The sequence below is a fragment of the Lonchura striata genome, chromosome 1 (assembly GCF_050655825.1).
Source record: "Lonchura striata isolate lonStrDom1 chromosome 1, ASM5065582v1, whole genome shotgun sequence".
Lineage (NCBI taxonomy): Eukaryota > Metazoa > Chordata > Aves > Passeriformes > Estrildidae > Lonchura > Lonchura striata.
Genome location: NC_140703.1, coordinates 84,888,471 through 84,901,672, shown reverse-complemented (window position 1 = coordinate 84,901,672; position 13,202 = coordinate 84,888,471). Strand labels below are relative to the sequence as shown.

The 13,202-nt window shown below is 37.5% G+C and overlaps 1 protein-coding gene across 4 annotated transcripts in view; it reads right to left on the bottom strand.

The window, feature by feature from the left end:
• Nucleotides 1-355: 355 nt before the first annotated feature.
• Nucleotides 356-13,202, bottom strand: part of LOC110479348 (interleukin-5 receptor subunit alpha-like) — a 41,237-nt gene continuing 28,390 nt past the window's right edge. For 3 of the 4 annotated variants that reach the window (XM_085582328.1, XM_085582339.1, XM_085582335.1), the window contains one exon: nt 356-11,668. In XM_085582328.1, coding sequence (XP_085438454.1) covers nt 11,600-11,668 — 69 coding nt within the window. In that variant the 3' untranslated portion in view covers nt 356-11,599. The remainder of the gene's footprint in view (nt 11,669-13,202) is intronic. The other variant, XM_085582333.1, reaches the window with a different exon arrangement.

Below are 13,202 nucleotides of genomic sequence, written 5' to 3'. Positions count from 1 at the left end.
TTTGTCTTACTTTACCCTGGTGTAAATTGTGGCCTTTGATGCGAGCCTGCAAAGTGGGATTTTTCTGTATTTCTCCCTATCCTTCAAGTTATCAGCCATGAAACTATAAAAGACAATATTTTCATCACTCTTTTTCTGATTGAAGAAGCCCACCTTGTGCTTCAAGAAGAGCTGTGGGTAGCTGCAACCCATCTCTGCCACCCCTATCACCATGGACATCTTGTCAGTCAGGCTCATGATCTATCTCAGTTCTGTGCTGAAATACAATCATAAATTAGGGATGAATACATTCAGATTAATAGGTATGATAAACTGGACAATAAGAAATGAAACATAAATTCTACTGAAATTAATGTCACATTAAGAAAGAGAAGGAAAGTTTAGTGACATATAATACAAACTGCTTACAGAGAAAAAACCAAACAGATCAAGATAGAACTTTTTTCTTTTTTCTCTTATCTCCAATTTTATTATCTCCTTTATCAATCAGCAAAACAGAGAAAGCAGAACACATTGAGCAAGTTTAAAGTTTTGTTTTGCACAAAATAGATTCATGCACAAGCAGCACTTTTCAAGGGGAAAGGAAGGAGGTAGAGGAGGCAGTCAAAAGATGAAATGTGCCCACTGGTTCTGGGTGACACACTGCTGAATTCACATGCAGAGACAGAAGCTGCTGCAGCCAGTGGTGCACCTGCACCTACAACCCAGCAGCATCAGCCCTGCCTGCGTGGCCATTTAAAAGGGCCACAGAAGGCCATGCGTCCCTGCCCAAAATCACGGATGGCTGTTCTTGATTGTTACTGTGCCAGGTTATATTTTAATGACCATCATTTTTAGGAACTTTCTACAGCATTTCATTGCACAGGTTCCAGGAAGAAGATACAGGCCACACCTACTTATACTCCTATCAAAGGTGATAAGCCTATCTACACTTCAAAGACTGTATATTTTCTTCTCCTTGCCAAGAGGTGTACAAGCAAAAAGAGGTAGGATCTCTGTTCCAAATATCTTCTCTGTTCCTTCCCAGGGAAAGCATGCATTTGTCACCCAAAAACCCCAGGAAGACAGGGCAGATCCTTAGCCCCTCCATACCCAGTCTGAAAAACTCCATGCCAAAGCTAAGGACCCAGTACAGGTGAGGAAGATTCCTGGCACTGCTGTACCAACCAATCCTCCAGCTGGCACACCTGGAAAAGCCAAAGGAAGAAATGTAAGAAATGTAGCATGCAACCTCCACCCCTCTGGTTGGCTAAGAAAAATAAACCTATCCCAGCCAAAATCAGGACAGTAGCTCAGTGGCTTGTTGGGTTACAGAACTGTGTTTGAGAGTTCTTGATTAATTGAGGCTTACTGGATGCGATTTTTGAACCACCTTTTGAACCCATGCTCATCAACATTCATGGCACTCCTAAAAGTTTTCAGTGATTAGCAATGCATGTTGTTGGAAGAGAAGTATCTGATTTGCTTAGTTTATAGCCAGTTGTTTAGTTTATAACCTGTATAACTGTCCTTCCACTTTTTCTGTTCCAGGCTGAAGGATCCTAAGCCACATAGTTCCTTCTCAGGTGCGAGCTGCTTCACATCTGTTGCCTTTCAATTTCTAGATGTATTTTTTGCTTCTAGATTGGACAAACAAACCTGGAGGCAGTTTTTGAGCCACTGTTACACCCTGAAGTTTTACAATGTTTTTATAATGTATTTTGGTTTGCTGGTTTTTTACCTCAGCAATTCCAAGAATTCTTCAAAACTAGAAAATAAAGCATACCCATACAACAACATCAGAAAAAAGTAGATAGACCATCAGTTTGTCATGACAGGATGTTTTTGTTATGATTCAACAAATCAAATTGCTGCTTTATATCACGTATCATCTGGCTTTGGAAAAAAAGGGGGATAAAAGCAACAAAACAGAAATAAAACCTCAGACAACCAACCTCAGCTAGATAACTGAAGATAATATACTTAATTGTACTGTGTGATTCTGCATTATTTAAATATCATTAGTTTCAAGACCTTCAGCTTTGTTTTGAAATAGTTCCTGGTTACACAATTACACTGGCTATTTTAGCCAAAAAAAAAATATATCTTCATTCTGATGTCATGCTCAGGTGGCACCTACCTGTACCTCCTTCTGTGGATGAGACTGGACTCTGATATCAGTCTCTACCTTGCTGTACTGAACAGCCAGTTCTTTCTTCAAGAATTCTATGTACTTCCCAGTGTTACAATGAAATAAAGAAATTCCATGCACTCAGTGAGAACTTTGCTATCCATTTCTTTGAGAGCAAAGTTGGTGTACCCTCATAAAGATTTCATAATTGTTTTATTTGCATTCAGCAGAAGTGCAAATATTATATTTTAATGACAGAGCTGAACACATCTTTAGGATGTGTGGAACCACAGTAATGCATTACATGCTTTTTAAAGCAAATATTTAAAAAAAACATGTTATTTCCAAGCAGCTCAATGTTTATCTCTTTTGGTTTCCTTGACAATTTCCTGATTTTAGATGCCTTGTAAAGCAATTGATTTTGTTTTTCAGAGAGCCCTTTTATTCAGTGTTACTTAAGGAAAGACCTTATATAGAGTTTAAAAAAAAAATCAGTGAATTCTTTTATTCTTTACTGATTACAAAATAAAATTTAATCTTCAAGGCTAAAAAGTATGAAACATACCAATCAGCTTAGTAGCTGAAGATTGCTTAGTAAGCATGAGACTGAGTAAATTGAATTAAATAAATATAACCAACATATTTACAGGTCAGATCATATGCGTGTGCTTAGCATTTTCATAATATTGTTTTTCAGAATAGTGTTCACAAATATCACAAATATTCAGTGTTCACAAACATCAAAAAAGTTGTAATGAAGGGATAGGGCAGACTGTGATTGTCTAGTTCATTCAACCTTCATAACCATGAAAGGGTCCCCATCAACAAAGAATGCAGAGTTCTTTTGTTATGGAAGAGTTATTTTGCTCTACTTCAGCAGTAAAACACCAAATTGAGCTTTGCACAGCCACTATGCAATAAAAGATCCACATGATAATTTGGAAGGATATAATTTCTGCTTATAACTGCATCTCATAGATCAAATCAGCTTAGTAGCACACGCTCTGGTTCCAAGTGAGGCAAAGACAACATCCAGTCAGGCTTCAAGCAGAAAGTTAGTTCAAAATTCACCCACTTTTCTGGACTGACTTCAGACAGAGTCATAAATGACCATTTTAAGCACTAAGGAGGACATTTTTTATGATGGTTATCAGTCTTGCAAGTTCACAAAAGAATTATAAAAATAACAGAACTTGAAAACTGGTGGGTATATATAGTAAGAAGACAGGTCTGAAGACAGAGGGCACCTGAGAGCCATTTTGTCCTTCATCACTATAATATTCCCTCCATCTTTGTATTTTCTACACTTTTAACTATGTTTTCTATGTATGTGTTTGATATAACTAGTGCTTTTCCCTTATTTATTTTTAACTAAGCTTATGTGCATAACTAAAGCTCTTGCAGTAAGAGTGGGAAAAATAGGGAAGTCTTGCAAATCCAGGGAGAAAAGTAGAAGAAAACAGCTGTCCCCGTGTAGCATGAAGCAAAGGGGACCACCTTTGGTGGTGTCTGTTGTTCTCCATGGGATATGGGAGTGCTCTGATTGTCTAACAGATGCAAGTTAGTTAAGTGAAATGAATCTGGGTATAGGTGTTTCCTTGTTACTCCACAAAGGGCAGCTCTTATCTTAGTAGAAAGTTGTACAAACATATCTAATTTTCATTGATTTGAGGAGCTGTTGTGGCCATCGTCATGATGTGCAGCTGCAAAAATACCCTGAAGTAAAGGGAACAAGAAAGTGATCACAGTAGGAAGAGAGGCATGTAGATGAGGAACTCATTTGTTGCTGTTTCTTTCTCTCACCAGGAAAAAAAATATCTAAAGCCCTGATGTGAGATCAAACAAACTAAATAAAATAAAAAAGATTCAAACATAGTGATGATCTAGACATCTGGTTCTCCAGTCCCCTCACCTTCTGCAGTGATCTATGCTGTCAGGATGAGTGAAGAATGGGTTGAAAGGCAACTGCTCTTGTGAAGGAGCCCTACACATGGATGAATTCTCTCACAAAATAGACAGTACAAAAAAATCCAGCTCTATTATTTTAGTCTGGAAGTTGTTACTTGCCTTCTCTAACATAATGCACTCAGTGGTCCTTGAATCTCTGGACTGACACATGGAGGCAGCTACACTAATCCCATATTTAATACTCCAGGATCAGACAGTCAAAAGAAGTATAAGCCTAGCAACCTGGAATATCACAGGTTGGGTAAAGAAAATTGTGTACTATGGAGTCAGCATATCATAAAAGACATTCCTCCTCCGAGGCTCACAGCAGAGATACAGTGATTTAAATATATGTGTAAAAGAATAAAGATAATATTTTAAAATGCATTTCTTCATGCACTCTAGAGTAGGTTTAGATTCAAGCTACACAATGGCATTGTCTTAATATTTCAGTATTTGAAATTACACACATATATGATTCCAGGAATGAAAGGCATGTAAATGACTTTCAAGAATAGCTAATAGATTTTTGGAGGACTGCTGAGATTACTGAATCAAATTGTAGCTGAAGTAATTAATAAAAAACCTCAATACCTACAAAGTCAAATTACAGAAACTGTTTAAGTGACCCAGAGGATATATGTGTCCTGACATCTGGTGGAGCTGTGAGCATTTGGGACAGGTCCGTGATGCAATGTGCCCAAGTCACAGAGCAGAGATATCCTAGATATCTGTGCTGGGAGCTGAGAGAGGACTATGAGTTTGTGTCCTGAAGCAGTATGTCTGTAGTCACACAGCAGTGCTTGAGCAAACAGTTCCTCTTGATATATCATTATTCCACAGAGACAGGTCTGTTATCAGCATCTCTTGAGGTACCGGATCACTAAAATCCAGATCCACAAAACTAGAGATTCTCAGTGTAGAGGTGCCCTGTTCTATTAAGTCCAGTAGCTCTTACTGCAATGTGACACTCTGAAAATTTCATGTTTGGAAAACTGGCCAAAAGGAGCAATACTCAAATGATTGGCAATATAAGCATTTTTTCTTAAAGAGCTCTCATCTGTCACAGCAGCTTTGCTGCAGGCATAAGTTTGTATATGCCAATGATGCCTTGTGGGGAGCAACCTCCACAGGTCAGAATGGGTGTGTTTTCTTTTGAAAAACAAGTTTTTTAGAAATGCTACAGAAGCTGAAGAAGAATGGGTGAAAGAAAGAGGAATTTATTGGTCACCTGCAACATTAGACAACAGATTAACAAGTATTTTATCATGACAGTGCGAATACTCACAACAGAGTATTCAAGGCTAGAGTGTGCAAGTCTCTTCCTACAAAAGAGTTTTCTTTATATCTGGGATCTGTCTAAACAGCCCTATGGAATAATTGCCTCACCTGACTTTTGCATGATTGTAATTATTTAACGTGCACATTATTGTACATTATCTCTTTAAATGTTTTTGCTGCCAGAGATGAATGTGCTAGAGCTTCAGAGCATGCCTTTGAGAGGTGACTGACTGACACCTAGTGTTTAAACTCCAGTCACACTTAAAAAAGAAATGTACACATACACACACAGAAAGCAAGCGGAAAGGTCTATTTCTAGCAAGAAAGATTCCCATTTGTTTCAATGTATCACCTCATCAGCATTGCTCCAAGTCAAGGGCTGAGATGTTCCGAAAAGCAGCATTTAAAGAGACCACATGACATACTGTCTTACTAAGTCCAAAATCACCATGGTCTGATAATCATCATGTTTTCACTAATTTAATCACCTGAAGTGTGCCTCTACCCCAAATCCCCCTGTGCTGGTACATCTAACCCATTGCTCTAGAGCTGGGAGGGAAGCAACATATTATTCACTAGTGGAGTGGCCCTGGCGAGTCCATGCTCCCACGAAGCCCAGCAGTGCCCTGCTTTCCACTTCAGTAAAGTGGTTTCATCAACACTTCTATTACAGATCCCTAGGATAGAATTAGGGCAGGAGGGGAACAAGAAAAAATCCCCAAACAAGTTATTTTGAAGACTCTTAGTTTCAAATTACCAGCACTAGCCTTTTAACCAAGCACAGCCCTTTCCTGTAACAGACACTATCTTCAACTTCAAGGAACCCAAAATATGTGCAATCTATGAGACAGATATTCTCTTATTTTATTTTTATTGGTTTTCACAAAAAAAAAAATAAACATGTAAGGATGCAAATAATTTACAATTTCTGTATAACCCTGAACACCTCATACTTTCCAAATTCTTGAGTCAAGTAGAGCAGGTTTAGAATGAATCAAAGCTGAGTGTATTAACAGTATAATGAGTATATGCTATTGTAAATTCTCCCCAGCCTGCATAAAATGGGCACAGTTTTGCTAGTGTCCATCTCTTTCTGTTGTTGCCAATGTTGAAACAGGCCATGATATATACTCCACTATTTCTTTTTATTAAATGTCCAAAAGGGATCAGGTTTAAAGCTTTTCCATCCTGTGTGTTTTAAATAAAACTTTTTTTCTAAAAAAAAACCCTTGTGAATCAAGATACTACTAAAATTATGCAAGTGGATAAAGACCCTTGCCAAACTATCACTGAAAGTCTGGGCGAATAAAGTTTGCCTGGAAGATGAAGTTCATTAGCAAAGATGGACTGGAAGACTTTGTGAAGCCACAAAGTTCTGTTGGTTTTGGGGTTTAGGTGTTAGCTGGGTGGCAAGTTTTGCTATTCTCCTGAAGATAGAGGTTGCATACTTGATTTCAACATTAGCAGTGAGCTGATTAGCCCTCAGTCTGGAAGGACATACAGTGCCTCAGCAATTCCTCCAAATGCTCCAAAGGTATCTCCGACCTTGACCAGTGGTCCATGTTCTCCCAGGTAGTGCCTGTAGCAGGAGCCCGGGAGAAAGCAACAAGAGGATTTCAGTATTCTCCCTGTGTCTTGCAATTTGTGAACAAATAACCACATGAGTCAGAAGAGTTGACAATGTATCTAAAAAGTCTTTGATAGATATTTTTTTCACAGTTTTATCAAGTTTCCTTTTGAGTACGTGTACATTTTCAATATCTTGTAGCAAGTAGTTTAAAAACTGGAGAAAGGCTTCCTGCATAGTAGCCTTCTGCACAAAATCAAGGATGAAATGAGTATTTGTTAGCTATTGTGGTCTAGAATATTTACCTAATCACCCTATTTCTCATTTTTGTCATTGCTTAAAAAACCAAATGACAGCCAGAAGCCAAAACAAGCTTTAAAATGTAATTATGTTTAATCTATATGAATGCAAAGTGACAGCTTGCTGAATCCAAACTAATTTTGTGAGTTAATATAAATATAATAATAATGCTGTATGGTCTGGAATACTAATTCTTTTCATTCAAGAATAAAATTTTGAACCCAGGCTTCAGACTAAATAGTGTGGCAGAAGTTTCTCTGCCCTTGCACTTGAACAAGGGTGTTTCTGATCAAAACTGCTATTGCTGGCTATATAATGCTGGTCTGAAACATTATGATATATGAAATATGACATCTTTAACTGTGCTGTGAAGACTCCCAAATGCAAAGGCTGTAATTCCCAAGATCTTTGGCCAAAATATCTCCTTTTACTAGGTCAGAGAAAGAAAGAATAACTAAGTCAAGAAAATGCAGGCATGTACTCTGAGTCTGATCATCATCTAGTGTCTAATAAAAAAAGAGGTGGTCATCCTGTTTTGGACACCTGTTCTAGACTGAGACTGATGGAGATTTTGTCTCAATATCCCAGAGCCATGACTGGTTCTGTTTGATTAGATACCCAAACCTGAGGAAGCAAAAATTAGAATCTTGTATCTTGTAGTGTATCTTGACCCTAATAAAGGACAAGTCTTCAAGTTGGAACACGAGGTGTATTTTTTTAATTCTCTCAGTGCAATTAAAGCAACAGACTTAGTCCAAATTAAACTAATTTGAAAACTTGAGGAACATTTCTGACTGGAAGTAGGTTGTTTGTAGAGCACATAGCAGTGTTGGGCAACAAGATGAGCTTTTGTGCTGGGTCCCAAGGCCAAAGGTTGCTTTGCTGACTCCCATCATCCTCCTCCCATCATTCTCCTTTAAAAGCAAAGAGAATGGGCTATTTTTCCTTCAGGATATTCAGTAAGGTATGTTTGCTATCTACACAGTTGCTGATGTTCAGGAAAAACATGAACTCTAAATAATGCCCTGAGCCCTGAGTGCCTGTGTGCTATACGTATTTGACTGAAGCAGGGACTTGGAGTTGAAAGCATAAAACCAGACAGCCATAACATATCACCAGGTTTTATGACTCTGTGCATGCATAAGTGAAGATGAAGAGCAATCCATATGCAATGCACTGCCCAGTGTCTCATCAGATCCCACCTCAGTATCAGAAGGTAAAGCCTTATACACAGGAATGTAATTTTTCTGGAGCAAGAACTTCATTCACAATGAAGCAAGAGCTTCATTGACAGGAGAAAGCAAGCCAAGATGAGTAGAATTTTCAGAAAATCATAGAATAATTTGGATTGGAAGGGACCTTTAAAGACCATCTACTTTCAAACCCACACCATGAATGAGAATATATTCCACATTCCACACGTTCCACCAGGTTGCTCAAAGCCCATCCCACCTGGACTTGAACACCACTAGGGTTGAGGCAGCCACAAGCTCTCTAGGCAACTGTTCCACTGCCCCACCATGCTCACAGTAATTTCCTCCTAATTGCTAATCTAAATATGCCTCCATTTCCCCTTATTCTACCCTTGCTCTTGTGAATAGTCCCTCCTCAGCCCTCTGGTCAGCCCCCTTTAGGTATTAAAAAGTGCTATAAAGTCTTCCTGAAATCAACTCTTCTCCAGGCTGAACAACGCAAACCTCTCAGCTTTTCTTCTTAGGACAGATTCTTCTGCTCCCTGATCATTTTGGTGGCTCTCCTCTGGTCTGCTCCAACATGTCTGTGATTCTCCTGTGCTGAGGACTTTGGAAGTGGACACAAGACTTCAGGTAGCACCTCATAGGAATGGAGTGGAGGGGGGAAATCCCTTCCCTGCTGTAGTTGGCCTTCTTAAGCCTCATGAGGTTCCCATAGCCGAGGTGCTAGAGCGTGATTAAGTCCTTCTGAATGACACCCCATCCCTCAGACCTGTCAACCATAGCACTTCTCTCAGTGTCGTCAGCAAACGTGCTGAGTATTTTGCATAGACTGAGGTGTTTAATGCCAGCAATATATAAATTTTGCTGTCAGATCATTACCTTTCTTTTTGTATGTATTGCAGATTAATCCACTATTGGAGAAGAGCTGTTGGATATATTTAGAATAATATTTTATTTTAAGGAAAAGTTATACTATTTTGAGAATATGCTGGTCAAATATTTCTTGTAAGGTTCCAGATACTGGATTTTTGTTTTATGAAATTTGGACTTTAGGATTAATTTTTTGATACAACTGATATTATTATAATGTTTTATGTGATGTGTCTCTGGACGCTGTCATGCTCATGTGGGCAAGTTCTGTGTATCAACCAAGGCCTCTTGTAAAAAAAAGCTATTTTAATCTGAAAGAATTCTATTTAATTCTTCTATTTTCAAATAAAATAATAAAATTTCTTTAATCTGTCTTAAATCCTGGCACTGCTTTTGGACTTCAAGAACTGCAAGCCAAAACTATATAAAATTTATGTATAAAAATATATATTTTTAAGGAACAATATAATATTCACTGTCACCTGATTTCACTCTATGAATCTGTGCTCCAGATGTGAGTGGCCAGTTTAGTTCTTCTCTACCCCTCTTACCTCATTTATATTGGGATTTTTTAAATTTTATCCATTCTATATCCTCACCAAGAAAGGAATCTGTAATTTCATGACACTTTCTAAATACCTTGTCTAATGATTTTTATCAGAAAGAGAGAATTTTTTCCTCTTCTTGAGAAAACAAGTCTGAACATTGGACCACGGGATAAATTGTATTGTCTGCCCACAGACATGATGTCCGGTCATCCAAAATATAAGCTACTATGTTGACTGAGGGTTTTCCCCTCAACACTCAAGACACAGGAGATATTACAGGAATTATCCACTGAAACTTGACTCATTACCTGATATCTCAAATTTAATTCTGCCTGAGGATTTTTGTGGGCATTAGACTGACAGGTATGGAGGGGAGAGCACTGATGTTCAAAGGTAAGAATACCTTTACCTTCTGTGAAAAGTACAATGCAAGAGGAAATGTAACATTACCTACTAAAGCTGATTCTTCTTTTGAGGTCATTAACCTGACCTTACAGAAAACAAAGTTATTTATAGTCCTTTTATTGTTCAGATGTTTCTATATTGAGCTTTCCTGTTGTCACCAGCCATTCTTAATAATAAAGGAGAAATAGTGTAATCTTCTCCATTGTGAACTTTTTATCAAAACAAAAAGCACAGTTAGGTGAATCAAGACTCAGCACCAAACTGTATCTTAGAAACCTTATATTTCAAAAGCACAAGCAAAATTTTTATATTTTTATTTTTTCCTATCAATATTATTCTGACATGGAAAAAATTACCAGTAATGAAAGCAAGTAATTTTCAGGTATCTTCCAAACCTTTCAAAAAATTATGTCCATCATTGTTTTGATTTTCCCACTTTCAAAAAGAAATGTCTTCCTTACAAAATCAGTTCATTCTCTTCTAGTCAAAGAAACATTGTCCCAGCTAAGAGTTAGAATAATCTGCCCTGATTGTGTACCTAAAAATGGACTGGCATAGCTCATCATCTCATGGAATCAGTAGGAAAGATTCTTTAAAAGGACAGGGAAAAATAAATAGCAAAAATTTGTCAGTTCTGAACTTATAACTTTTCTGAGTTAAACTTACTTAAAAAATCACATTACTGCAGAAAACTTTGTTTTCTTTACCACGTTTAAAGTTTTCTCTAAATATTTATTTTACCAACTGCAAAGTCCACAACATAAAAAGACCTTGTCTTCACACATATCTTTTATTTCTGCTTGATGTGTGTTTACACAATGCAGTGACTCAGAAAGGGATTTTTTTTTTTTTTTGAGAGAATACTTATGACATTCTCTTGCTGTTTCCAGAAGCATCTACTGCTTCTACCATTTCTCATGGCCACTTGTTAATAACTAGTATGAGATTTGTATGAACAGCCAATCTTCAAAAGGAATTTTTCTATCAGAGAGTACTTGGAAGCTATTGCAGCATTATGAAACGCTAACTCTAATATAATCTTAAGACAAATGGACCTCAATATTAGCTCATATTTTCTGAGATGCTCTAATTTTACTGGGATGAAAATCAGGTTTTTTAGAGACAAAGTGCAAGATACTGCTTTGTCTTTGTGATCCAAAGCTAATTTTAAGAGTTGCATGCTGTCAAGAATGCAAAGTACTTCAAGTTACTGGAATCAGACAAACTCCCACATCAGCTGTTCTTTGATCTGTTAGAATATTGTCCACCTCACAGAAAGGTATGCTTGATAAAGATATGCAGATAAAAAAGGCATGTCATCTCTATAGGTCTTCTAACAGAAATTTCTTCAAACATTTCTGGTAGTCGAATGTTCTCATCTCTGTTCTCTTCTGGTGTTCTCAGAGTAACCCCTGAGCATCTCCATTTGCATTGACATATGTTGCTGTTGGATAAAAATTACATTATACACAAAATCTGCATTCATTGGTATTAAAAATTCTGTGCATTTTTAAAAGCAATCAATTTGTTTGGCATATATCTGGGATTAGTACATATTACTTACTCTGTTGCAACTGGAATACAAAGATTATATTAATTACTCTCTCAATCTACAAGTTGCTCACAAGCAAATTTGCTTTGTTGTTCTGAGCCTTAATGTTTTTTCCTGGCACTCTCCAGGCTGATATGACCATTGTGCCATCAACAATCGCTTAAATCAAAAGATCACCGTGGCGTCTCAGTAATTTGTTGCTATCTTGTAGAAAGTAAATACCCAGCTATGCTGAAGTCTTCTGTCAAAGGTTTATTCAGTGTTTGTAATAGTTTGGGGACAGAAATAGCTTATTTCTCTGTCAGTTACATTAAATATAGTTTTTGGTGATTATATATTGAGTACAAAGACCCCTACACAGCAGCTTACAGAGTTCTAATGTGAAGAGAGATACAGAATATAAAGCTGATGGTGATGATTCTGTATTCTGCCAGCCCATATTCATAGCCACAATGAGTTGATTTGCTCACTATTACTGGTAAAAATGGGTGGGAAGGACTTTAGCACAGAAGAGGTGATAAATATACTCTTTAACCAGCTGACCTCAGGGTCAATATGGCACCTTTAGCATCAAATTTGGTCAAATTATATTGACCAGAAGTGTCATAGAAATTATTCTGAATCTTGAGAATAAGACACTTGGCCTCAGGCCAGTTCTGGACCTCTTGAGCTTTTCTGAGATGAGTGTAGTGAAGAGGAGCACAGCCTGCTCTGAGACCAAGCCCAAGGCTTGTGGAATGAAGTCCAGGTGCAAGTTCAAAACACTTCAATCTTATAATGTGTCATTTGATTATATAGAATATGCACATCATTTTCCTCATAAATTTGTTTTGAGAAGATAAAATTAAACAAAACAACCCATTCCTCTTGCCTCACAACTCAAATTATGGTATCTGGATTGAGATGATCTGTGGTTTCTTTCACAGTTTGCAATTACATAGATATATGATTTAAAAAAACCCAAAACACAGTATTGGAAGACATACATCTTTCTCTTGGGAAAGCAAACAGCATAAGGGAACACACTGGAAATTGCTAGTTAAATTGCTGGATGCTCTATTAGTAGATATTTTGATATTGCAGTGTAAGTACAATAATATGGAAGGCTAGAGTAAAATTTACAGAAATCCTGCAAAGGCTCTGAACAAATATTTTGAGCACACAGAGCAGAAGGAATCCTCATTACAGTTTTCTATTTCAATGGTGCTTTCAACCAAAAAAAACCAAAATTTGGACACACCTGTGCCTTCTCCTCATGTGTTGCAGAACCAGGTAAGGAGCAATCTTGCTGTGCCCTCTAGCACATAGTACACTGTGTAGCTTTTCTGGAGTTACACAGATCTAAACTACTGCCTGACTAGCACATTTTTCCCTGCAACTCACACAATGACAGCAGTAAGAAACATTGACTGTGCAAGGCAAGGAG